Source organism: Bemisia tabaci, chromosome 1 (genome assembly GCF_918797505.1).
Source record: "Bemisia tabaci chromosome 1, PGI_BMITA_v3".
Lineage (NCBI taxonomy): Eukaryota > Metazoa > Arthropoda > Insecta > Hemiptera > Aleyrodidae > Bemisia > Bemisia tabaci.
In genome coordinates, this window is record NC_092793.1 from 27,092,986 (window position 1) to 27,116,252 (window position 23,267).

A 23,267-nucleotide genomic window follows, 5' to 3' on the forward strand; every position below is an offset into this window, starting at 1 on the left:
TACGAAAATAGAGCAAAAGAAAGGGTGCGCGCTGATGACGGCGCAGAGATACAACTATTCGTACGTGATGGATGTCCGTGTTGCATCTGCAAAATTGAAGGCGCGATGGCGCGAGGCGTGAACTCGTAATGCTCGCTCCGCTACTACGCTGCCAATGAAGTGTCATTCTGATTCGGGAGAAAAGTTAAGTAGCGAGGCCCGAGTACGTCTCTATATCCTATCTTCGCTTGTGTTAACAACGAGGTGTTCGGTTGAGTTTCTTTTTTCTCAATCTGATTTTCGATTCTTTTTTAGAGTATATTTGTAGACTCATATCTAAAGCTCGTACGCATTGGCCCCATATAACCTGCGGGGCTCGTGTTTTCAGCTAGTCTCGGGTCAATTTGACTAGGTTGAGGCCTCTAAGTGTTAAAGATTCTAGATCATGATTTATGCTCATCCTCTCCTGTTGACTCGTTTAACTGTGCGCCGTACCATCATCAAAATTGGACGTATTTTTGCCAAACGGAACTATGTGCAATGTGCGTTGAGACGTGAGCCCTGGGACCGAGAAGAATATATGCATATCAGGGCTCACGTCATAATTCACATAGTTCTGTTTGACAGAAATACATCCAATTCAAGTGTCATGATACACGCGAGCAACAGTTTTCGCGACTGCTCGTCACTAGCATCCTATAAAAGATAGAAGGAAAGGAGGACGTCTCGCTAATATCATAGAGTGCGCATATTACCGGATTTCATACAGCTCGCGGCTGTCATATCACGGATTACATTTCGCAATGAGGAGCCATTTTCTTTGGCTCTTCTATAAAAGCATCTTTCTGCACAGGGAAACCAATGGCATATACGTTGTTTATAAATGAGCCAGAAATAGTGGTTCCTCACATCAGTGTGTCCTGTGTCCTCACATCACCGTGTCGGTTCAATAAAGAAACAAAAATTTGAGATCCAACATCCGAGTAGAAAGGAGCAGTATTTGGCCGCGAAAAATCTTGATAACTGCCAAACGCGGACTTGTGTGCACTGCCAACTTAAAAAGAAAGTTCTTATGTGAGGAGTAATCGTGTGGCCTAAATCGCGAAGAAGAGAAGGATGTTTGGACTAAGAAACAATTGGTGTGGCATACTCTGGCCCTTTTTCGCCCACGCGTACGTTGTTCCGACCAGAGAAAATTTAGAGTTTGAGTTATTCTTTTAGAGGTTTTATACCAAAATTGACACGTACATATTTTTGTTAATATTGTCACTAATTAGTCCACCGTTGACCCTAAAAGTCAATCCAGAGGCAAATTTTACAAGGAGTGTTAAAAAAGCAAGTTTCTTTTGGAATCGATCCGTCAAAATGATCGGGTCCGTTCGCTCATGCGCATGTATTCCTTTCCATAGCATCTTACCTATCAAGTTGAAATAAAGTAATGGACAAACAAAACTCAACAAAGCTGTTAGCATCTGATATGTACTTTAAAAGTGTGTTTGCATGTAGGATTGAACCCTCAAAGCCAAATGTAAAGAGCGGGAGAGTGAAAATCAACTCAACAACTTTCCAGCTGTACCTTCAACGCGTGCATGAATGTAACTACTGTTCAAATAATAATTATATTGATGAGGATTTGAATCCCCCAAAAAGGCACTAAGATTAAGAATGAGCATTGGTAAGAATGCTCCGCAGTGACGTGCTTCAGAAAGTTCTGATGACTTCAGGTTGGAGGTGAATCCCGCAATTCTGTGGTCATCGCTCTTCGCACATTGAGTCCGCCCTCGCACCTTTGTATTCAGAATTTGCGATCCGTTAGACCGTCCGTTGTCAAATCTCGTACTTTAAAAAGTTGTGCAAATTATGAGCGTGTACACAGATCTGAGAGGGAGAAGGATATAGGCTAAGCGAAAAATGCTAGAGAGCGAATCAAAGGAAAATTAAAGAAGTCAATCGGGGTCCGAAATTGGCAGAAGTTATTTCCCAGTTCCATGTGAGCGCGACTATTTTTAAAATATGAGCCCCCTAAGATTCAAAATGTTCGACCCCTTCCCCCCTCTTCACACCCCCGTTATGTGTAAGTCTCCTGCCTCCTGAAAATTTACTTGACGTTTCTCTTGATCCAATCATTTTCCGTAATAGTCAGCAATGTTGGCCTTTACTTCTACTAAAGCTATTGAAACATTTCGGGTGAAACAGCTGTTAACACCGACTTCTTACACAGTGCCAGATCCCTCCTCCTCCCTTGTCACCGTCTCTACGCGTGTTGTAGTTTATGAACACAGCTTCCGAAAAGATAATGTCTATGGTGAGTAAGTGACGAGTGTTGCTCTCATGTTTCTCCTTTAATGTATTAAATGATGCACTACAGATGTATTTTTTCTCTGTTCACAGGATGGGAACTAAAAGGACTTCATTGCTACAAATTTTTCACAATCAAACATTCATGGGAAAGTGCTGCTCAATTATGTAATAGGTAAGTAAAAAAACCGAGCATCCTCAATTACATGATGAGAGAATATCACAGCTTAAGGTAAATAAGTTGATTTTTTGTAATTTTGAGAAGAAAGCATCCTGAAAATCATATGAAAGCACAAAGGAAGAAGAAAATCTTTCTTAATTACGAAGATAAAAAAGTACTTTTAAGTTCAATTTCGTTCAACAAGAACATCTGCGGACGACATAAAACCCGAAGTTGAATAATCACAAGTCGACGATTCAGTTGTTTTTCGAATAATGTCTTTATACTCCTTTTTCTGTGATATTCAGTTTTGAAATGATTTTTTGAAATAAGATACCTACCTCTAAGAATCTATGGTTGCTTAAGCAGCTAAAATTTAAAAAATCAATTGCTTATTACATATTCGCTTCTAATTAAGTGATTCTAATCGATGCATGCGAACATTCTTCATTCTCCTCTCTCAAAAACCTCCGTTCATTCCACAAATGCCATCGCGGATTCAATGACTGTGAAAAAACACACATTATTAAAGCATACTTGCGGGGGAGGAATTCTCGAGGGCCGATAGGCCTGTTAGGCGCTGGACCGCCGCCAACTGGGTGGTGACGCCGCGACGCGCGTCGGCCGCGCCCGGACCGTTTTAAGTACGAGCCGCTCACTTTTTTCACTGATGCCATGTACATACGCAACTTCACAGTACCTGAACATCCTACACATTGTAAGATGTGTTCAACTAAACACTAATTCGAACAATCCGACGAAGCTACATACTGCCGAGCCTAGGAAAAACGTCGTATGAGCCAATAGATGTTGCCAGATTTCCTCTCGCAAAAGTCGAATTTACCGGGAAAATGTTGAGCATTTTTCTTCAAAATTTTCAGACGATTTTTTTAGCAATTCGATCTAAAACATCTGTAAACTTCAAGGTAAAATATGAGTAATTTTCCTCGAAGACGCATGTTTTATCCGAGGAAATCTGACAACCCTCGAATGTTCATACGGCATTTTTCCTTAACACGACAACATAGTCGAGTCGGTGTGGAGCATCAAAAGGAAAAGCATTCCTGTCCATGTGTCAAGTCGACGGTTGATCCGCCGCGAAAAAAGTGAATGATGAAAAAATCCAGTGAACGCGCCAGGAGAAAAAATGCTTTCAATCGCCACGATGCATAGTTGCCCGATTGCCGTTGACCTATCTCGGTTTATGAGATCGGATGGAGCTTTTCGGGCTTTGTGTAGCCGACGCGACAGAGCAACGCTGGACGTGAGTCGGACGGACCTTGAACTTTGAGCCGCGTCTGTGTGACAATGCCCCCGTAATGTTGCGTTCCGCGCCTCGCGAATTGTGACAATGCGTCATGGGTTACACTGACCGCGAAGCGCCGGTCGCCGAGTCTTCAATGCCAACTGTCTGACTGACCTATTGGGGCGGACTCCATGCCGCGCGTTCAACGATGCCGGACCAAATACTTTCTGAGACTTTTTCTTGGAAGTATGTCAGTTGACTTTCTCACAGAATAATTTTTCAATAGTTCGATCTGTGTCAGAGTCGAAAAAACATAACACGGTTTGGAAAATCACCAAGTTGCGATAAATGGTATTACAGACGGCTAGCATCACAATATAAACGCTAAATAATACGCAAGCAGTTTTTAGCGTCAGGATTTTCCCGATTTTATCAGGATTTGAGGAAAAATCGGTCGTAAAATCAGGATTTGAGAATAGTCGCCGTCCGATCTGATTTTTTTATCGAGCTATTATTGTAGAGCTACATTCGCTCCACAAAAAATCAGGATTTGACGAGGATGTGTACAAAATATGAAATCAGGATTTATCAGTCAAAAATCAGGAGAAATCAGGATTTCCCAAATTGAAAAAAAACTTGACACCCTGTCAGATGCACGAATTCTTCATTAAAAATTTGGCATGTCACTGGACTGGCAGAGCCTTTCAGACTCAACTCGAGAGAAGTACATAAGAGATAGGGAGTTAAGAGGTGCCCTACGAGTGGCTTATGGAGACGAGAAGGTGCATGTCAAGCATTGCTTTTTAAGAAGCAAAGCAGCTCCTGAGACAAGCAAAGTTACCTGAAACGCAAATCGGTCGATGGTATTGCTGAACTTGTTCGGCACTCTATTCTACAAGCTCTTATACCTTCATAGTCTAGAAGAAGTAAGTTGTATGAGTGATGAAATGTTGCTACTGTAAGAAAATTTTTCATTCGCAAAAGTAAGAGTTCGTACTACTGGAGGGCAGAAAAAAGTTGTATAACTGTCTCTGGAAGTCACTGCTATAGGCGCCGCACCGCGCCACATGCTGATCAAAGCAATCTGTGCGTGGCGACAGCGGTGTTGTGAAGCATGAGCTCATAATGGGCCTTAACTAGTATGCAACTCACAGCTATTCCTAAACAGGTGCCTTTGGGTGTATGAAAGCTTATTAAAAGTGACAATCGTGACTAAATACAATCAATATCGAACAAAGCAGTACCTAAAGTTATTTTTTCCCCTCCTATCTTTTTATCAATATTTTACTAAAAACTGGCGACTTGAGCGTCTAACACTGCGCATATATTAAAGTCACAGTCGCAGTATCCACTGTCTCTGATAATTGTTTTCTCCGGTTCTTCGCTAATTTAATTAATCTCTCTATTGTTCCTCACTCCGACTGAGCCGCCTCTTTTGTTTGAGATGCCTCCGTGCTTTGACCTTTCGCTCTTTTCGTCTCTTTCTCTGTGACCCCGATGAAGTATAAAATTCCTTTACTTTTGAAAGTTAATGCTCGGCTGAGTCAGCACAAAATGAAGAGAATCGAATTCTACGTGTTCTCTAGCGCCAGCAACTTGTCTATTCTTATCGAATCTATCAATTGAGTCTATGCGTTAAAATATTCTTTGACAAAGTTTGCACCCGTGAATTGTCGGAGAAAGTTAGACGTAGGGTCAGAAATAGGAACAGGAAGCTGAAAAAAAAAATGAATGGGATCAGCCCTTGAGGGTCATTTGAAGAAAAAATAGAGAATAAAAAAAGACAATCTCAGGCTAGCTACCGTTTGCTGGCCGAAAATAGGGGTTGCTGCATTTCTCTAGGATTAGGTCGCAACTTCCAGTCTTGTTTTCTGAATGAATGTAAATGATAACTCATTATAACCAGACATCACCCAAGAGTCTCAGAAATTTATTTTTTATTTTTTTTTTTTATTTTTTTCATTAAGAAAAAATTGTACGATAAAAAAAAAAAAAAAAAAAAAAAAAAAAAAAAAAAAAAAAAAATTCTGAGACTCAGAAATGTCAAGAAAAAAAAACCATATCAGATGGCACCAGCCAAATACGAAAATTGGCGGGAACCATCAACAGGCTTCATCCGACTTAAAATAACCGGAAAAATCTCTGGTACGGGTTGTCCGAAACACCCTGTATGAACAAGTCCTGTAATGGAGCACGAATGCCTACTGAGGATGTAAGTGGTTGTACCATGTACAAAGCATACTGTTCTCAATACTTAAAATGCCGATTTTCATTGTGCGCACAATCCGAGTAGTGTCCGTCAATTTGAAAAGTGGCGCGTCAATTCGTATATTTTGCCGCGCGCGGCACTGAATTGGCGGGAACCAATGGGAGTAAAGTTTCGATTTCTTTACATTCGCGTTCTTGAGTGATAAAAAAGTTGTAATGGAGCACGAATGCCCACTAAGGATGTAAGTGGTTGTACCATGTACAAATCATACTGTTCTCAATACTTAAAATGCCGATTTTCATTATGCGCACAATCCGAGTAGTGTCCGTCAATTTGAAAAGTAGCGCGTCAATTCGTATATTTTGCCGCGCGCGGCACTGAATTGGCGGGAACCAATGGGAATAAAGTTTCGATTTGTTTACATTCGCGTTTTTGAGTGATAAAAAAGTTGTAAACTGTTGTAAACAAACGTGGCTTGGAACTTTTGAGTGCTGATTACACTATTACACTGATATTAACAGTGATAGCAGCGATCCGTTCTTTGCCAGGTACTGCTAACAATAATGGTTTGCCTTTAGGTAACTAACTTTTTGTTTTCGTTCGTCTCATTTTAAGGTTTGCCCATTTGCAATATGTAGCTAGCCACTGCTAAGATTCCGAACCAAGACAACGATGGTCAGTATTAAATGACACCAAGGTACCAGAATCTTGGTTGTCGGCGTCCATAGACACTTTTCGTTTTGAGCCTCCTCTTCGTAAACTCATATTTCAATTTCTTCAACAGTATTTTTTCAAACACTCATGTACCAGACCCATCGTATACCTAATCCCTACTCTTTTCTACCCCAAGGAGCCAAATGTACTTACTTATCCAATTTCAGTACCTTGCAACTATCACCCTCCATGTAATGAGACAAGCAGGTAAAAGTAAAAAGTAACCAATGACGAAACTTTACTTTTCACATTCACGTTCTTGGTACATTTTTATCATTCTGCGACAGCTCTCTTATGATGTTTTGCTGCGGGCCGATTATTGAAAGTTTTAATCAGCCTGATGAGACATCTAATCGTGATATTGCATGGTTTAGATAGGGCTATGGCTTGTCGTTTTGGGCCGACATAATTTCAATAATTGGGGCGCTGGGACTGCTAGCGCATTATCGCAGTTTCTCTTACGTAACTCAAGTGACAAGAGCTGAAAGATATATTTTGTTGGAAGTGACAGTGGGAACATATTTCCCATGTTCCCATGAAGTTTGTTCTAAAAAGTATTTCTGAACGTTTCCTTAGTCATTCCCATTACCTATAAGTTCATACCCACTTTCTTAGGTACCAAAGGATCAATATTTATTAATGGTCTTTTCTGTTTTTTACAGGTATGGTAGTGATTTAGTGTTAGTCGAATCCTATGCAGAAAATAATTATACTGCCGGATTAGCATTACGAAGCTTAGCCCCATCCGAGCGATCAAATCAGCAATATTGGCTCGGACTTACCTCTCTTGATGATCTCCGAACTAACACACTTGAATCTGCCGCAGGTGTCCTAGTCTCTCAGTATGCAGGTGAATATTTCTTGAAGTTTTTTCAAAATTTGTGATATTAATATTTAGGAAACACCTAGGCACTTTCATCCTTTTTTAACTGAACCTTGCTCATGTATTTGAGTTTTGCTCCTCAAATGCCTAATGTACGAAATCTTATTTAAATCAAATGTTCATTAATTCATTTATTTTACATCCACTCAAATTTGCGACAACGCTACAAATAATTTAACCAAATAGATACCTATACAATTCCATTTTTTCAAGGAGAAATTACATTTGAAGAATTACATGAGCATTACATTTGACTTAGAAGCTGTCAATCGAAGATTGCAAATTGAAATTGCAATAGTTCTATTCACAGACATCAAAGGAAGTTTACAAAGTTTATGTTTTCATCACAGAGTACGTGGAATTGTGAAAGGGACGGGTGAGCTTTACTTAGTGATGACATGACCAATAAAATTAGAAAACCATTGTGTGCCGGCAGCTTCTGCACAGGTGTTTTAAGTACACCAGCCTCCCGTCTTCAACGGCACTACTCAGAATTTTTGGGTTCTTGCAAATTTTAATGACTTAAAGGTGACAACATCCCCTCCGATTCCATTATGACTCAGTGTTCTCTATTTTCATTATCTAGCTAAAACTGTTCAAATTGATTAACTCAAGTAAATCTTGTAATCGTTGGTAAAGCTTGCATTGTTGATTTTATCATGTAAAAGCAGCCTATATCAGTAATTTTTATCCTTGTATGGTTTCAGGTTTCTGGTCCTTGGAACAGCCAGATCCTCGTGCAGGAGAGTGTGTCGATGTCACCATCACAGATCAGCAGCAGTCTTGGCAGCTACAGACCTGTGAAACTCTGTTACCATTTTTATGCAGGGCAAATGCTTGTCCTACTGGTAATTATTCATTATTCTCTCTCTTCCTTTCCTCATCTTTTTTTTCTTTTTTAACTCCTTTCAATAAGATTAAACAGAGCTTGTCATTTTGAAACTAATCACATGATTATTTTCAATTATCCCAAAAAATTTAGAAGATGCACCCCTCATGCTCCTAATTTTCTTGTAACACAGAAAATTAGCGAACGTTTATGAGAAAAGCATGCGAAAGGAAACTTCGACTTAAAAACTGTACCTCATAAATGTTTAAGTTTTCCAAAGAAAAGTTTGTATGGGAAAAAATCTCTGCGGAGATTTGTTTACATACATCCTTTATCTCAAGTTTGTCTGTTTCATAGGGTTAACATTGCTCTCATCAAGACTTTTTTGTCCAAAAAATTGTTAATCTGAAGTTTTAAGTGTTAAATTCAGTATTTTTCCTCTTGTTTTAGGCTCATTTCATTGCTCCAACGGTGGATGCATCAACTCTGCATTCAGGTGTGACAAATATGATGACTGTGGAGATTGGTCTGATGAACTGGATTGTCCATCTAATTGTCATTTTTACATGGCCAGTAGTGGAGATGTGGTGGAGTCACCGAACTACCCTCACAAATATGATTCCCTTGCTAACTGCAAATGGACCCTTGAAGGGCCTCAAGGACACAACATTCTTTTACAGGTAATGAACAGAAAGTTTTTATTAATCAAAGTCTCATTCATTATTATTTAACTTGAATGGACCACGAGGCAGGTTAAGAAACTAAGTACAACAGTACGTGTTTTTTTGACAAAATTTCATGCAGAACATGCTAAAGCACATCGAAAACTTCCAAAATTAATTCACAAGTGAGAGATAAGCGTTTGTATGTGGTTGTAAATGTTTGCATGTAGGAAGCTTGGGTTGCTTCTGTTGAGCCTGTCAATGAATTTCATCCATGAAGAACTCTTAAACTGTGATTTTAAATCAAAATTAATTTTGCAATATGTATTAATTCAAAATGTTTCTTTACCTTTGTTTGCAGTTCCAAGAATTCGAAACCGAAAAGTCATTTGATACCGTGCAAATTTTGGTCGGTGGTAGGACAGAGGACAAATCTGTAAACTTGGCAACTTTATCTGGCAAACAAGATCTCAGTAACAAATTATTTGTATCCGCATCAAACTTCATGATCATAAAGTTTAGCACTGATGGATCCGTAGAGAAGAAAGGTTTCAGGTAAATATGTGTTATCTTGTCTAGTTTATTTGAATTCGATTGGAATTTAGTGCCTTAAACTTTAATATCACAAATTAACATGATATATTGATAAGTTTTTAAGATATTCACTCTTGTAAGTACTTCAATGTTTTTCTCCGAGACATATTTTTGCTTACTCAATAAGAATTAAGTAGCTCACATGGCTCCCCATAATTGCAGTGTTTTCTCGTAAAAAAGTCATATAACCAATAGCTACAATTCTATATTACCCATATCAGGACCTCAGAGCATCTGGTGATTCAGTGTTTGTTTAGCCAAAAATGTTCTCTACTTTGGTTTTTATAGAGTGTTCTTTTAAGTAACAGCCGCTACAAGTAAAACAATGAATGTCTTTCAGGGCTTCAAAAATACTATTTTATTATCAAAATAAAAATTTAATCACTGCCCGAGTTAAATACACACAGTAACAGATAAAGGGAGTCCTGGTGGAGGTGGAGGCTCCCCTTGAAAAATCTGTGACCTATGTAGTTGCTCAGCACTATAAGACCCCTGTTGGACAAAAAGACAATTTTTAGGAACATGTGTGGAAACAAATAAAGAATCATGTCTATAAAGAGGTTTTTGCCGCAACATTCTGTGTCGAAAAATTCTTCGTCATGACTAACTGATTCTTTTTACTTGTTCATAGAGCTTCATGGAAAACGGAACCTCAAGTGTGTGGAGGAAATTTACGAGCAACAGCCCAGCCTCAAGTTTTGACATCACCTGGTTATCCAAACAACTACCCTGGAGGTCTTGAATGCTTATACACAATTGTTGCCCAGCCTGGAAGAGTTATCACTCTAGAAGTAAGTTCTAGATTTCCTCTACAACCTATTTTTGCTGCTATTTTGGAAAACAAACCTGCTCAAGTCTCTCCCCTCCCTCCTACCCCCCCCCCCCAAAAAAAAAGAAAAAATTAACTAGTTCCTCCTTAATCTAGCGGGTCAACATCACAAAGATTCCAAAGTAGCTCTTTTTCAACAAAAATCTTCATAATTTCCTCAATTAACTAAAGAAACATGCAGCAAATCCCTTGACGTGAGAAAGTTAGCCTCATGCGCTCAGGTCAATTTTCTTGGGGACAGTTATTTTTGCGACTTTTCATCATTTTTTGCACTTTAAAGAAGATTTTAAACATTTACATACTACTGTCTTGAATTTTTTTGTGATAATTAGTCTTTTTCCTCTTTTTTTCATAATGTTTTTTATTTCCATTCCAGATTGATGATGTAGATCTTGAACTCAACCGAGATTATGTCTTGATCAGAGATGGAGATTCACCAAAAAGCCAGCCCATCGGCCGTTTGACCGGCAATTCTCTGAACAATCCGAAAATCATCATCTCTACAGGCCACCAGCTTTACCTTTACCTCAAGACAAACCTTGGTGACTCTCGGAAAGGTTTTAAGCTGAGGTATTCTCAAGGTAATATCCTATGTTTTTCTCAATTTTCAATCATTCTTTCATAACTTGTATACTGCTAGTATATTTTTGCAAATTGTTCCTGTAGGGCCAGAAAAAAAAACCTACAAAAAAACTAGTGGGATAAGAACGCCTGAAACCTTGATTTCTGAAGATCGCTGCAGCTACCCCGTCCCACTGGTTACATACACAACTAGTACTCTACTTCTACGTTCCTTGAAGAGCCTGTAGACAGCACCTGTATTGCACAGTGGTGCAATGAACTCGCGCCAATATGCTCGGCCACTTTTAACAATTTACTCAGACCGACCAACAAGAAAACGTTCACTATGGCCGGTTTTGCTGTGGGCAAGTCAATAACCCTTCCCTGTCACATTTTCCATTCATTACCTCTTTCAAAAGAAGAGGAAATAATACATTAGTAAATAGTGCAGTTATCTGCAAGAAAAGAAGAAATAATCAAGATCTGTTGTCATAGTATTGCTAGTAACCATTCCTTTTTCTTTCAGGTTGCAAGGCCATCATCACTGCTGCAAATGGAACACTAACGTCCCCTGCATTTGGACTGTCTAACTATCCAAGCAATTTGGAATGTCTTCTGAAGATTAAGAATCCTTCAAGTGGCCCCCTCTCCTTAAAATTTGACTCATTGTCAGTTCACCCCTCCGACAATGTCCAGGTGTTCGATAGTCTAAGCACCAGTGGTTTAAGGCTTCATCCTGGCAATGGCTTCACTGGAAACGCAGCCCCAAAGTTGACTCTCACTGCATCCAGCGGTGAAATGCTTGTTCGATTTGTCTCTGATGCCCTTCACAATGGCAAGGGATGGCATGCAACGTTCTCAGCAGGTAATTTTTTTCTCTTTTCCAATACACAATTACTACCTAGATAATAAATCATAGGTCCCTTTACTTTACCAAAATCCTTTAAGGCAAGCAATGAGTATTTATCATGGTGTGACATGTCCATTTTTGTAGCCCAAATCGCTGTAAAGCCTCGTTTTTACAACCTGCCTATTAGTGTTATCTAATCATTTTTTCAAATTTAATTTGTGGTGTAAACCATGATAGTAGTTACTGGACTTTTCCTCTTGATCTTTGTAAAATCTAATTATACTGCACTCTGCCTTTTTGGCACACCTTTTCATTACATCGAGGTTTTAAGACCACATTCATAGTGATAAAGACTTGTCAACTCAAAATTTTTTCTTTCTGTCTGACCTCATGCAAACGTTTTTATTTCCTTAATTAACAAGAAAATATAATTTTTGAATGTTTTCGATTTCAGATTGCCCTATTCTCAAGCCGGGCGCAGGCGCACTTGCCTCCAGTCGTGACACTGCTTTTGGCACAATCGTCACTTTCTCATGTCCCACAGGTCAGGAATTTGCGACTGGCAAAGCTAGAATAACTACTGAATGTCTACTTGGTGGCAACTGGTCAGTCTCATACATCCCAAAATGTCAAGGTAATACATTTGAAATAGACTCTGCATGAAACTAGACTTAGTTTCAAAACATTTTTTCAATAATTCAGGGGTCCTTCCTATGAGTTTTAAAAATCTTGAACTAGCATATGAATTGACAAAACAATCTTGATTTAATGCAATTCCGTAAAAGTGTATAGTGTTCATCAAAAGTTTGACAAGTCATTTTTGTGCCGTCAAATAAAGTTCGTCATCATTTTACTATCCCTGCAATCCCTATCTTATCTTTATTTATCTATTCATTTACTTATCTGTTGAAAATACAAATCAATTATGAGTGCACAGTAATTTGCATTTGTGGTAAAATTATCTATATCGTAGATACTATGCTGAATGATGAGAATAATCAATTCTTGAGCTGGTGGTTTTTAGCTAACAATATTTGTAGCCTGTTAAATGAAATTTTTGAATAAATTTTGGTTTTTTAAAAACAAATGTAAATTAATTTTCTTTTCTTTTTTTCCCACAGAGGTCTACTGCGGTCCTGTTCCGCAAATAGATAACGGTTTTTCAATTGGATCCAGCAATGTTACGTACAGGGGTGAAGCTATTTACCAGTGTTACGCAGGATTTGCTTTTCCCTCTGGTCTAGCTGTTGAAAAAGTTTCTTGTTTGGCAGATGGTCGTTGGGAGAGACTGCCAACTTGTTTAGGTAAATCTTTTTTTACTTTGTCATAATGATCTATATCATTATAGTGATATTTTTCTCCCCCAATAAAATATTTCAAACCTGTTGATTGATATTACTATCTCGCTCATATTTTGAGAACTCATACCGTATAAATAAAAACCTGCTATTCAATCATGTAAATTGGTAGTCAAATATACTTAAGACTCAGCTTAAAATAAAAAACAGTGAGACGTGGTTAATAGACTCTTTGAAGCTCAGCCAGAAGAGGTACATAGGAGTCCACCCCACAAAGAAATTGCACTTAGACTTAAAGTCGTGAGTATTTTGGTCTGAAAAATGCATGCTAAAGAATGCTCCACTATCAAAGTGGAAGTGATTTTTTTAGGCGAATTCTAGAAACAATACATTACATATTAAATATCCAATATTTTCCAACATTAACAAGTATGTAGCCACTTAAAGCAAACATGCGGGCTGTTATTGGCTCGTAGAAGATTTCTCCTCTGCACTCGATTGTCATTTGCAGAGAAGATGACCAAGGTTTGCTTCGTCTTTATGAAGTTTTTAGTAAAAGTCAAACCATGGAACAAGATTTAAGCATACCGTGGAGCAATGTTTAAGCATGCAACGGAGATAAACGCTTATGGTATTACTCCCCCGATAAACCTTCAGCAAAGAGATGCCCCCAACTGCATACTGCATATCCCTTTGCCCACTTACTCAACATTCCTCTTCATTGGTCCACGAGTTCTTCGGCTGATGAGCTTAAACAGTAACGTAATAGATTTTTGCCTCTCACTTTTGTCCCCAAAGCTATTTTTTCTTTTGCCTCTATTTCAAGGAATTTCTAATAAATTACTTACAAATTATGATCTGATGTTTCCAGCTTCCCAGTGTCCACCATTACCGGAAACACCTCACACGAATGCAACTGTTTTGAATGGAGGTGGACGCAGTTATGGTACAATTGTTAGGTTTGAATGTGAACCAGGATATGTTCGCTCTGGTCATCCAGTCATTTTGTGCATGAGTAATGGAACTTGGTCAAACCCTGTACCTACCTGCTCTCGTAAGTATTTTATCATCACAATATTAAGTAAGCTTTTAAGATGCATTTTTATTGAAATAATAAGTGTCTCTTTTTGTTGTCCAAATCATGGCTCTAGAGTCAAGTGTGACTAAATTCTTGTTCTGCATTTTTTAGAGTGACTTACTCAAAAATTTCACGCAATCGCTTTACTGATAAGTAACAATATGGTATACTGATACTGTTAGAATACTATAGCACTAAATCAAAGAGTGGTAAAATCATATTTTGCTGTAAGCTCGCATTAATTGCAAAATATAATTCTGCTCGGTTCAAAGAATAATACTCTTTACATGGAAGTCAGAATTGACTTACCTATGCCAGTGATTACAGAACAAGTTGCAACCTCCGTAATAGGCCTCATGTATCAAACAAACTACATTTGCGTTTTACTGTAAATTGGAAATATTGCTTTTACTACTGACCGAATTAGCATGGCAGAATAGTGCTGAGTCCACATTATTCTGTACGCAAATCTAAACCAGAAAAGAAAGCCTTAATTATTGGTAATTAAAATTTATTGATTTGTAAAAATCCCGATCAATTCATTCAACTGATCAGACTAGAAGAGAGAAAGACATATCTTCCTCTTTCAAGCCCAGAATGTCCCTTAGAGAGAACACTAATGTCTGATTTACAGAATAGCCTGAGAGACTCCAACTGTTTACTTTTTTGATCATTCAACTTTTATAAAATCCAGATATTTATTTGAATTTTATTTGTGTGTGTAGGTGCTCAATGCCCGGACTTACCGCAGATTTCAAATGGATTTGTGATTGATCAGTCCCGCAAATACTTTTTCGGTGATGAAGCACGAGTACAGTGTCATAAAGGTTTCAAGCTCACTGGTGGGTCAAATATCATTAGGTGTGGTCCTCAGCAAAGTTTTGTCAATACACCCAAGTGTGAAGGTAATGATTTATCTCAATTCTTTTTAAACGTTTGCACTATTGTCTTCCCTTCAGAGAGTTTACTTCTTAATACTTTAGCTACAGTTATTTTTAATCTAATTTATGTTTACTGTTAGAAAGTAGCATCATGGTCTAGAGTAAAGGGTAAAAATAGCTCCACTACATACCTTTTCACAAGTGAATTTAAGTGATTTCTCAAGTTAACAAACCCTAGGGTTACTTAATACTCAGCGCAATTTACCCAGGGTTAAAAACAAAACATTCTTAAGTTCCTATTGTAAGATCTATTTATGGAACATATATTTTGGTGCCAAAATTGTCAAATTCTTCAGGATGTACTTTACATGAATTTTTGATAATTTTTAATTTTCCAAACAAAGTTATTTTTTATTCTGTTTTCTGTCATTTATTGCTTCAACTCCTCATGGAAAATATTTTTGCCCATAGATGTGAATGAATGTGCGAACAGTCAGTGCGATTTAGCCTCAACGGAGTGTATCAACACACCTGGAAGTTTCCATTGCAAATGCCGGTCTGGATTTGCTGCAAGTATGGAGTGCCGTCCAGTTGGTGATCTTGGATTAACAACCGGTGGAATTCCTGATGAGTCCATATCGACCTCCGGATCTGAACCTGGTTTTGGAAAAGAGGTATTTTATGTTTTCGCTGTACATTATCCCAGTAAAGAATCCCAAATGGGTGAGGGATTAGGGCAGATCCGTGATTTCAGAAGGTTACTACTACAAGTCCGGGATTTCCAGGAAGTCTGGAAATACTACGGATTTTGTAAAGGCGGTCCGGAAGTACTGAAACAGTGCCGAAATTCTCCGGAAATTCCGGAATTTTTTGGAATTTTTTTTCGCAATTTGAGGGAGAAATTCGAATTTTTGAAATTTCTTGAATTTCATCAATTAGAGGTACTGAAAAAGTACTGAATTTTTCTGTTGAGGAGGTACTGAATTTCTTGGGAATGTACTGAAAAAGTACTGTTAAAGCACTGAGTTTTAGCCAGCCTGTTTTAGTAGACACGCTGTACTAGGTTTCCCCAAATTTCAATTCCATCCATGATTTGTGTTTTTCTCAAGGAAATCAGACTTGTTGCCTCAGTGTGCTGTATCTCACAGGTGCCTTCAGGACCTATAATATCGAAATAAAATTAAAATATTTAACAATTTAGCATCAAAATTGAAGTGGGTGGTTGACCTTAATTTTTGCAAATACAGTTTTTTTTTTATTAATTGTTCTCTTTGTTTTGTTTCAGCTTGTTAGATTAAACAGTTTCCGTGGCTGGTGTGGTAATAATGTAGAGCCTGGAACCAACTGGATTTTGTTAGATTTGAAAGCTCCAACTGTCATCCGTGCTTTCAGAACTCAGAGTGTTGCCAGAGGCAGTGGCAGTCTTGCCTTTACCTCTGCTGTTCGCATTCAGGTACATTATATTGTTCAATTTTGGGTATGAGGACATCTTGCAATCAATTTCAACATCAACCTTGACATATTTGAAAAAAATAGCAAATCAGTAATTTTCATACTGGAATACATAACAGCAGATTTAATTTAATTACTAAGCTTCGGTATTTCATCGAAAAACATGGATGAAAAAATTCCTGCTCTCCCAATCTGTTGATGGTTCAAACGTGAGGTAAATTTGAAGCAATTTTCAGAGGTGATAACTTTTTTTGCATACTATTTAAAAAAGTAGATTAAATTGCACATTTTTTTGCAAAACTGTCATTTTGTCGTAAATTTAGATACTTTTCTGCAAAAAAAAATCGACCATTTCACCATTTTTTCGCTTGGAAATTCGGCCATTTTCCCGTAGAATTAGACATTTCTCAGCTGGGAAAATCGACAATGTGGGCGTGGAGCGAACATGCAGGATCCGAGCAAATGGTTAGCATTATAATTTTTTTTTTTTATTTTTTACAGTAAAAATTAGCATTGAATTTTTCGTTTAGGATTGTTTTCAATATTTATACCCACATTAGTAACAATTTTTTTATTTATTTATTTTTTCTCTCCTGCCTTGCAATTTTCAAAAAAAAAGAAATAAAAAAATTATTCAGGCTGATAACCATTCTATTCCTGTTTTAATCTATCATTTCTTATGTTTTCTTCACAATAGTATTCAGACAACTTGACTGATGTTTTCACGGACTACACAAATCCAGACGGAACACCTGTTGAGTTCAGAATTTTGGAGCCAACTTTGTCAGTGCTCAACTTACCTGTGCCAATTGAAGCCAAATACATCAAATTCAAGATTCAGGTATCTCTCCTTACTTGATTTCTCTTCATTCGTTTTCTTCCGTAGTCGTCCATATTTTTTAACTTTCACATGCACGAAGCATTCATTTCTTGCATAAATTTACCAATATCAATCTGTTTCATTTTTGTGGAAATGCCACAATTTCCAGTCTTGGTTGAGAATATAATAATATTCTCTACTTACACAAAAATTTACTCATAAAAGAAGTCAGGACCTTCCAACACATTAACCTCCTCTATTTTATTTTCTGGAGGCAAATTCCATATTTTTCTTTTTCTTTTTAAGTTGATGAAATTAGTTAAATTCATTCAAACTTTCTTGACCAAGGAATTTTTTCAAAATATATTAAATTTCCCTGAGGCTTTTCCATCCAAAATGTCACTTTTTATTCATTTCTAGTTTTTACCACTTAGCTCCTGTTATCACCAGAGGTTCAAAACCTTTTTAATCCTGGAAGTAAGAAATAGGCACATCAACTTCAGCTCTTTTAATGTATGAACATTTGTTTTGAATTATCAACATACTAAAATACATTTTTCTCTTCCCTCTAGGACTACGTTGGTGCTCCATGTATGAGGTTGGAAGTTATGGGTTGCACTCGTCTCGAATGTATGGACGTAAACGAATGTCTCACGAACAATGGAGGATGTGATCAAAAATGTATCAACAGGTACTTACTCGGCAAACCTGATTTCTCTTACATCTGATTCAAGCCCTTTTTTTATTTAGCTAAGTTCGAGACTAGTTGAGCTTTGAAAAAGATTCTGGACCCTTCGTTTTGATTTCTAGGTTTAGGGGTTCCCTGAAAAGTGACCTCTTATAATTGACTAATTCGATTTTGTTAGTTTCAAAAGTGTTCAATCATAGCTTTGTCTCTTTTTAAGATGCTAATAATGATAAAAATTTGATAGGTTTATTGACAAGAAAAGATGTTCTGCTGACTTCTCTTGTGCAGAGAATTAAAAAAAAAACCGTTGTAGAAAACGTGTCACAGAAATAAAAATACTATTCACAAAGGGCGACTTTTCTCTGGCAAAATTTGTATCTATCTGTTTTGAAAAGTCGGTTTTAGACCACCATTTACATTTTTGGAGAATCCTAAAATTTAAAGAGCACTTAACTTTGCGTCGGCCTCTCTACAACTTTAAATGGAAAACTGTCAATTCTGTATATTTTGAACTTAATTTAACAGTTAAATGAATGCCTCCTTAACTTATTCATGAATATTTATTCTTATATTTACAGTCCTGGAAATTACTCATGTGTGTGCAATGTTGGATATGAACTGTTCACCCGCAACGGAACTGCTGGCTTCACGGTTGACCCATCTGAAACTGGTGAAAGAGATGGAGATGCGTACCAGCGTAACAAAACATGTGTTCCTGTCATGTGCCCAACATTACAAGCTCCTGAAAATGGAATCATTCTTTCAACCAAGGTAACTTCATTGTTCCACCATTTCACAGATCCTCTGTTAATTCTTTTCAATTATTTTTTCTGAATTCCTCAATTAATAAGTTTATCGTAGTTCAAAGTATGTAAGGTCAAGAACAAACTTATAAGAGGACTTGGATACAATGTAAGAGGTATCTGCTCTATTTCTCCAAGAACTTTTATCTTCACTTATAATGAATGCTAAGTTCCGTTCAGCTGTTACTTTTTTGACAGCTTAGAGCCTGAAAGTTACCATGGACTTTAAATTAGTCTTTGAATCAATTTTGATGTTTGTCAAACATAGAATCTTGCATTGAATTTTGGATTAAATTGTAATAATTAATCAAATAAAATTGTGTATGAAAATTGGTACACATTCTATATGAACCTAGTGCCCTCTTAAGAAGTTTCATTTCCTTTGCAAAAATTGGTTTCCTAATACAAATTTTTAGAGACAATGCAGGGCTTTCCTCCCTCTTTTCTGGAGAGACCCATGGCTCAAAGAACTTAAGTTATGATGCAGGTAACAAGAAAATTATGTTTTTTTTTTTCCAATTATTTTTCTAGGATTCATATCATTTCGGAGATCTTGTCAGCTTCCAATGTCAATTTGGTTTCGTGATGGCTGGATCTGCTTCACTACTTTGCACCTCTGGTGGGGTCTGGAATGGTTCAGTACCTCAATGTCAATGTGAGTGTTTTTTGAATATTTCTCTTTGTTACGATATCGGTAAGTGCCCAGAGAACTGGAGTTCAAGCAACCTTCATTGACCAGTGTAAATTTTGATCAGTTGAACTGGAGTTTTAAACAGAATTGGGCTTTATGACTGTGAATTTTATGTTGCGATTTTCATGATGTTAAGATGCCACTGATGCATGACCAAGAATGCAAGGGCTCATATTACGCATCATACTTTACCGAAAGTAATTTTGCTTTTGTTTTGGTGCAAAATATGAAGTAAGATGGGATGAGGGAAGCAACTTCAACTTTGTGAAAAACCCTGCTTTGTGAGCAAAAAGCTTTTTTCTCAATGCCTGCTCATGTAATTGGAATTAACTTAGTATTGAACGGAAAGAAAATCTTGGTACGAATATTTGTAGAACTACATATTCAATAATTACAAAGCCAGGCGCAAATTAAACTCAAAAACTGTAAGTTTGTCCCTTAATTTATCCATGCTAACCATGTGATCTCTTAATTTTGTAACAGATGCCAAATGTGTATCTCTTCCTGACGACAAACAAGAGGGTCTTTCAGTTATAAGGAAAGACAAGGAAACTGTTTTAGTCCCATTCAAGGAAAATGTCACTCTTCACTGTGGCAGCAATGGCCGTCATCTGAGGCACACAGCAACATCTGGATTCAGACAATGTGTTTATGATCCTAAGCCTGTAAGTTATTTCCTCTGTATTTTTATCTTAGTCCAAAATCATGATTATTATGTCAACTATACGTTATGGTCATATTTCAATGTAAAATATGGTAAACTTCAAGTTATCCAGACTAATGCAGTAGTATTCTGGATCCAATAAGAGAAAATTCAAATGATCTGAAAGTTATCATTAACTAGCTTATTTTGAAAGTATCAAGAAATTAATTTATCTTCAAAGGGCATTGAGTAAATTTAAGATTTAGTAACTGGATATTAACTAATGTAAGGATGTATATGAGTTGTGAAACAGTTATGTATTTGCTGTTTTGTAGTAAATTAAGCAAGGGTGATCTGCCAAATTTTTACAAACAGCAACTCTAATATTTCTCCCTGAGCATTTCAGAATCAGAAGTTTTCATTGAGTGCAAGTTTATTCTATGAATTTTGAAGGTCTAGCGTTTGAAAGCATCATCAATTACTGTTTTTTGTCAATTCGTAGGGTTACCCTGACTACTGGTTGTCAGGCATGCCGCCAGCATGTCCAAGAGTGGATTGTGGTGATCCAGTTGCTACACCAGGTGCAGAGTATGGAAACTTCATCGACACCCGTTTCCAATCCTCCTTCTTCTTCGGATGCCAAGATACCTTCAAATTAGCAGGCCAGACTGATAGGAATGATAATGTTGTCCGTTGTCAAGCAAATGGAATTTGGGACTTTGGTGATCTTCGTTGCGAAGGACCCGTGTGCCAAGATCCTGGTAGACCCACTGATGGATACCAAATTGCCTCAAGTTATGAGCAGGTATGTTGCTTTCATTTTTTTTTCCAGTGTATCTTCTCGTCTGTATGTGTACCAGCGCTAAACTATAGAACTCCCAGCAATTTTTCTTCACCCTAGTGAGAAAGAACTCTGAAACTTTCAGGCTAATTCGTGTGACGGTTTCCCCGTGAAAAATAAAGTGTTCGTTAAAATACTGAAATATTGCAGACAAGATACCTTCCCTCAAGCAAGAGGCAACATTTTCCTTATCTGTGATAACAAAACCTGATTTTTATATGCCTTCAAAACATGATTTGCTCAGCAAAATTAGTACTGGGGTTATTGAACTTATTTTTGCAGTTTATATCTGCTCATTTGACAAGAAGAAATAGACAATCAAAATTTGGCTTGAACACCACAAAAAGATGGAAGAATAGTGCTGGGTCTACGTATTCTCCAGGAAATCAAAGGTGAAAAAATGAAAAATTAGCATTAGAGTCACGATTAACATAGTCAAATTTTTATCGGCTCTTGATTATCCTCTGGGATTCGCATCTGATATAAATGATTATCTTGTTCTTTTCACCATTGCACCATTATTCCTCTTTCTTATTACCTCTGTTCATAACTTTTCAGGGCTCTGAAGTCCAGTTCGGCTGTAGTAAACCAGGTTACATCTTAATCAACCCAAAACCAATCAGTTGTATCAGAGAGCCAGAATGTAAGGTCATCAAACCTCTTGGTCTTGCCTCTGGAAGAATTCCTGACTCAGCTATCAATGCCACTTCTGAAAGGTAAAGTATCATTAGCATTGTAATTAAATGACAGATTCCCCTGCGGAGATTTTATTATAATGAATGCATTGTAAAATTGAAAAATGAAACTAAGTATCATAAATGTGGATGGAATTACAATCACTCTAAACTGTGTCCTCAATTTTCTCTTTGTATTCCAGTCTGATTCTCTGTTTTTGTCAGAGTCACATTCTTTCAGCTATTATCACCCTGTGTCTATTCTTGACAAGTAATAATTTGACCAAGTCCAATATAAACGCACCAAGTTTGAACCAAGAAAATGAGGTTTGAAGTTTTATGTTTCCATGACACTTAATGTAAAAGACAAAGTTTAACAACGATTTTTAACTTTTTACGTTTAAAATACTTTTTTCAACTTCAAATTTTTAATAGGAGGAAATGTTCAATTCATGGTTTATGCTAGTTTTCACTTGATCATTCAGCTTTCCTGCAGCTCACATAGAATCCTTTCATTCTTAGAAAAATATCTATGCTGAACGATTGAAAAAATTAGAAAATCAGAGTATTTCCCCAAATGTATCATATAAATTTATCATCATCATTTAATAGTAGCCATTGTTTTTGTAAAAGAAAGCAGAAATAAGTAAGAAAATGTTGTTTCTTTTCAGGCCTAATTATGAAGCAAGGAATATCCGTCTGAACTCTGTGACTGGTTGGTGTGGAAAGCAAGAAGCTTTTACGTACGTCAGTGTTGATCTTGGCCATGTCTACCGAGTTAAGGTAAGTTTTTATTGAACTAAAAACAAAGTTTTTCAAATTTACCAACTCTCTTCCCTCTTCTACAGAAACCAACAGCATGTTGACCAATTTTCATTTTGTCACTTTGTAATCATGGATAAACCTTTCCTCTAAATTTCTAGACCCGAGAAAAATTGCCGCAGTTTGAAGTTGCCATGCAAAACTTTTCAATGCCGAGCTCTTAGGTTCTTTATCTTCTTAACAAAGGAAGCAATTAATGTTTCTTCTAACATTGAATTAATGTTTCCTCTAACATTCAATTGATATCTCTCCCAACATTCTGACAACAAAAGTACTTTTCAGCAGAAACACAAAATAGATTCCTATGTCAAATAGCGAAGATGCTGCCACAAACTGAAATAATGGTCAAATGTTTAATGTGTGAGCTTTAAATATATACCTTTTAGTGCAAATTATGCCTCAATAGTGGTTTCAATTTCTAATCAGACAGATGCAGAAAGTTGTATGTATACTGGGTATCGTTGGCTCAAAGATTGAAGTTTTTCTTGCGCCCTGAAAGATGAGTTACGTCTGAAGTTAATAATTGTTTTCTTTTACAGGCTATTCTAGTCAAGGGTGTTGTAACAAATGATATTGTTGGTCGACCAACGGAAATCCGATTCTTCTACAAACAATCTGACAATGAAAACTTTGTCGTCTACTTCCCGAACTTCAACCTCACAATGAGAGATCCAGGAAATTATGGTGAACTGGCTTTGATAACCTTGCCAAAATATGTCCGAGCAAGATTCGTCATTTTAGGTAATTATATGTCAATCAGTA

The 23,267-nt window shown here is 37.2% G+C and overlaps 1 protein-coding gene across 4 annotated transcripts in view; it reads left to right on the forward strand.

Annotated features, from left to right (window-relative positions):
• uif (sushi, von Willebrand factor type A, EGF and pentraxin domain-containing protein uif) overlaps window positions 1–23,267 on the forward strand; it is a 186,849-nt gene that overhangs the window by 137,149 nt on the left and 26,433 nt on the right. For all 4 annotated transcript variants that reach the window (XM_072298877.1, XM_072298879.1, XM_019057537.2 and 1 more), the window contains exons 4-26: window positions 2,371–2,452; window positions 7,269–7,456; window positions 8,197–8,337; window positions 8,769–8,998; window positions 9,342–9,535; window positions 10,206–10,365; window positions 10,780–10,984; window positions 11,491–11,829; window positions 12,269–12,448; window positions 12,936–13,118; window positions 13,984–14,166; window positions 14,916–15,095; window positions 15,543–15,745; window positions 16,357–16,524; window positions 17,221–17,364; window positions 17,916–18,034; window positions 18,610–18,802; window positions 19,366–19,489; window positions 20,009–20,190; window positions 20,671–20,973; window positions 21,568–21,725; window positions 22,355–22,466; window positions 23,045–23,246. In XM_072298877.1, coding sequence (XP_072154978.1) covers window positions 2,371–2,452; window positions 7,269–7,456; window positions 8,197–8,337; window positions 8,769–8,998; window positions 9,342–9,535; window positions 10,206–10,365; window positions 10,780–10,984; window positions 11,491–11,829; window positions 12,269–12,448; window positions 12,936–13,118; window positions 13,984–14,166; window positions 14,916–15,095; window positions 15,543–15,745; window positions 16,357–16,524; window positions 17,221–17,364; window positions 17,916–18,034; window positions 18,610–18,802; window positions 19,366–19,489; window positions 20,009–20,190; window positions 20,671–20,973; window positions 21,568–21,725; window positions 22,355–22,466; window positions 23,045–23,246 — 4,173 coding nt within the window. The remainder of the gene's footprint in view (window positions 1–2,370; window positions 2,453–7,268; window positions 7,457–8,196; window positions 8,338–8,768; window positions 8,999–9,341; window positions 9,536–10,205; window positions 10,366–10,779; window positions 10,985–11,490; window positions 11,830–12,268; window positions 12,449–12,935; window positions 13,119–13,983; window positions 14,167–14,915; window positions 15,096–15,542; window positions 15,746–16,356; window positions 16,525–17,220; window positions 17,365–17,915; window positions 18,035–18,609; window positions 18,803–19,365; window positions 19,490–20,008; window positions 20,191–20,670; window positions 20,974–21,567; window positions 21,726–22,354; window positions 22,467–23,044; window positions 23,247–23,267) is intronic.